The sequence below is a fragment of the Geospiza fortis genome, unplaced genomic scaffold, assembly GCF_000277835.1.
Source record: "Geospiza fortis unplaced genomic scaffold, GeoFor_1.0 scaffold40, whole genome shotgun sequence".
In the NCBI taxonomy this organism is placed as follows: Eukaryota; Metazoa; Chordata; class Aves; order Passeriformes; family Thraupidae; genus Geospiza; species Geospiza fortis.
The window spans coordinates 1000473-1002620 of NW_005054297.1; the positions used below are offsets into that span (position 1 = coordinate 1000473).

At 56.0% G+C, this 2148-nt stretch overlaps 1 protein-coding gene across 1 annotated transcript in view; it reads right to left on the minus strand.

The window, feature by feature from the left end:
• The window catches only part of RAB28 (RAB28, member RAS oncogene family), an 81719-nt gene extending 81441 nt beyond the window's left edge, over positions 1-278 (minus strand). Inside the window, exon 1 of the mRNA XM_014312139.2 lies at positions 264-278. Coding sequence (XP_014167614.1) covers positions 264-278 — 15 coding nt within the window. The remainder of the gene's footprint in view (positions 1-263) is intronic.
• Positions 279-2148: the final 1870 nt, after the last annotated feature.

Here is a 2148-nt window from a genome sequence, read left to right on the forward strand (position 1 = left end):
ACCACTGTGTTTTTCCTGGTTTTGGGGAGCTCCCTATATCGATGAGGGTGTGCGTGTGAGGGTCAGGGTGGAGAAGGTGCGAACGTGGTCTAAACCATGGCAAAAGCCCCAGACCGAACCTGCCCGAAATAGAGCAGAGACCAGACGCCTGCCAGAAACTTTAGGGGGAAATAATTTTAAAGACCCTTTAATCAAACCTCTATGTCCAAAGCGAGGAAAGGTAATTAGCAATTACTGTTCTGCTGAATTTGAGGGATTCTTACCGGGGTGTCCCTCATGACTTAGTACTACCGAGCACCTGTGCCCGAGTCCCGCTCCCAGTGAGGAACGTGGGTCTATTCCTTTGCATGCTGCAGGTCGGACCCCAGGCCCGGAACTCCGGGATCCCCCACCGGTGTGTTTGGAAGGGCGCTTCAGCCCAGCCTGCCTTGCCCAGGCAAGAAGCCCCGCTCCCGGCAGGCAGACGGCTCCTGCTGACACACAGTTGCTCGGTTTTTTTAGTGTGTACTGGGCTGGTGATTTTTTCCCCATCATCTTTACCTCAAATTCGAGAGCTGAGATACTATTTTGTTTAATTCTTGGGGAAAGTGCAATAACACCTCAGACATCCTCGGAAATTTAACTAGAAATAAGCTAGTTTAACTAGAAATCCTTATCAAAATACCTCCTCGGGAGCCGAGAAATCTCAGACAGGCAATCCCTCTAGTCTTTATTTTAAAGTGTTATTTTAAATGGACGGCTAAATCCTTGCACTTGCTCGCTTAAAAGGGCTGTGAGACTCCATTTCCTGCACCTCAGCTGTCCAAAGCGGGGGTCGGTGTGTTTGCCTTTTGCGGGGAAGTTTGGCCGCCGTGGAAGGTGCAGCAGGGCCGGGGCGGTGCGGTGCCAGGCCGGATTCAGCACTTTCCCGACGATGACAGTTCCCTCTCGCCACACCGAGCCGGGCTCCGGCGGCCGCGGCCCTGCGGTGCCCCCCGTCCGCATCCCCGCCTCGCCCGTCTGTCCTCTCGCCCCAGAGGAGAAACGAGTTCATGAGTGGGTTTTGTAGAAGCACTCGGGGGAAACAGCCTGGGGACTCACCAGGGGTACTGCGAAGGGCCGGGTGATGCCCCGACATGCTCCGGTGTGTGACCTTCACCCCGGTAATCACCAGCCCCCCTGGAAACACGCGTGCCTGCGTGGTCCTGTCTGGGTTTCTCTGTCACTCTGACTATCATCGGGCTGCAGCGGGGAGCACTGCAATGCGGGGCAGAGCAGCACAACATCAGCACCTGACTTTGCTCCCTCTCTGCCCGTCCTTGCAGCTGTGACCGGGGTATCCACAGTCAGTTATTCCTGACGAAGGGAATGTTTCATGTGACTCTTCAAACGTCAGTGCAGCAGAAATACCCAGGGTTTAAAAGCAGACGATGCCTGCCGCTCTGTAGAAACGTGGAGTTTCTGCCTTGCAGCCCTTGGACAGGAATGCTGTGCCTCGACATGGAGGTCGATGCGCATTGCGCTTCCGTCGTGCGGGGATTAAAGACAAACGACGGTGGCTTCATTCGTTTATGAACAATAACAATAACAAAACCAAATACAACTAAACAAACAAGCAAAAAACAAATAAAACCAAATAACCCCGAAGAAATCATCCAGGGTGAACCCTGACACTTTCTTTTCGCCAAACGAGACCCAGTACTGGGGTGAATCTGTCCGCAGGGCATGTGGGTGCCCCGACGGCCGGGCCTGCCGGGCGACTGGCGCTGGGGCTGGGACGGAGACGGGGAGCTGCGGATTCTGCTTCCATTGGCTGCACCGGGCCCCACAAGGACACCTCACATGGTGTGCACCTAGCTCTAGGGGAACTGCGAGGTAAATACCCCAGGAAACGCGATGGAAGCCATACAAAGGCACCGCGCGCCCTGTTTTCCCCCGAACCTCCCGTCGCGCTTTGCTGTCTCTCCCGCAGAGGACAGCTTAAGGCCGTGGGCCGTGGAGGATCGAGGCACAAATACGCGCGGGTTTCCTTGGCCCCGATAAGAGCAACGGGAAGGGAACAGCCCGCAGGGACGGCCCTGGCTCGCGGATCGAGCCGCTTTCCATCTGGGATTCCTCTGAGATGTGTAAGAGCCCTGGGGCGAGCGCAGCCCCGCTGTCCCGAAGAGC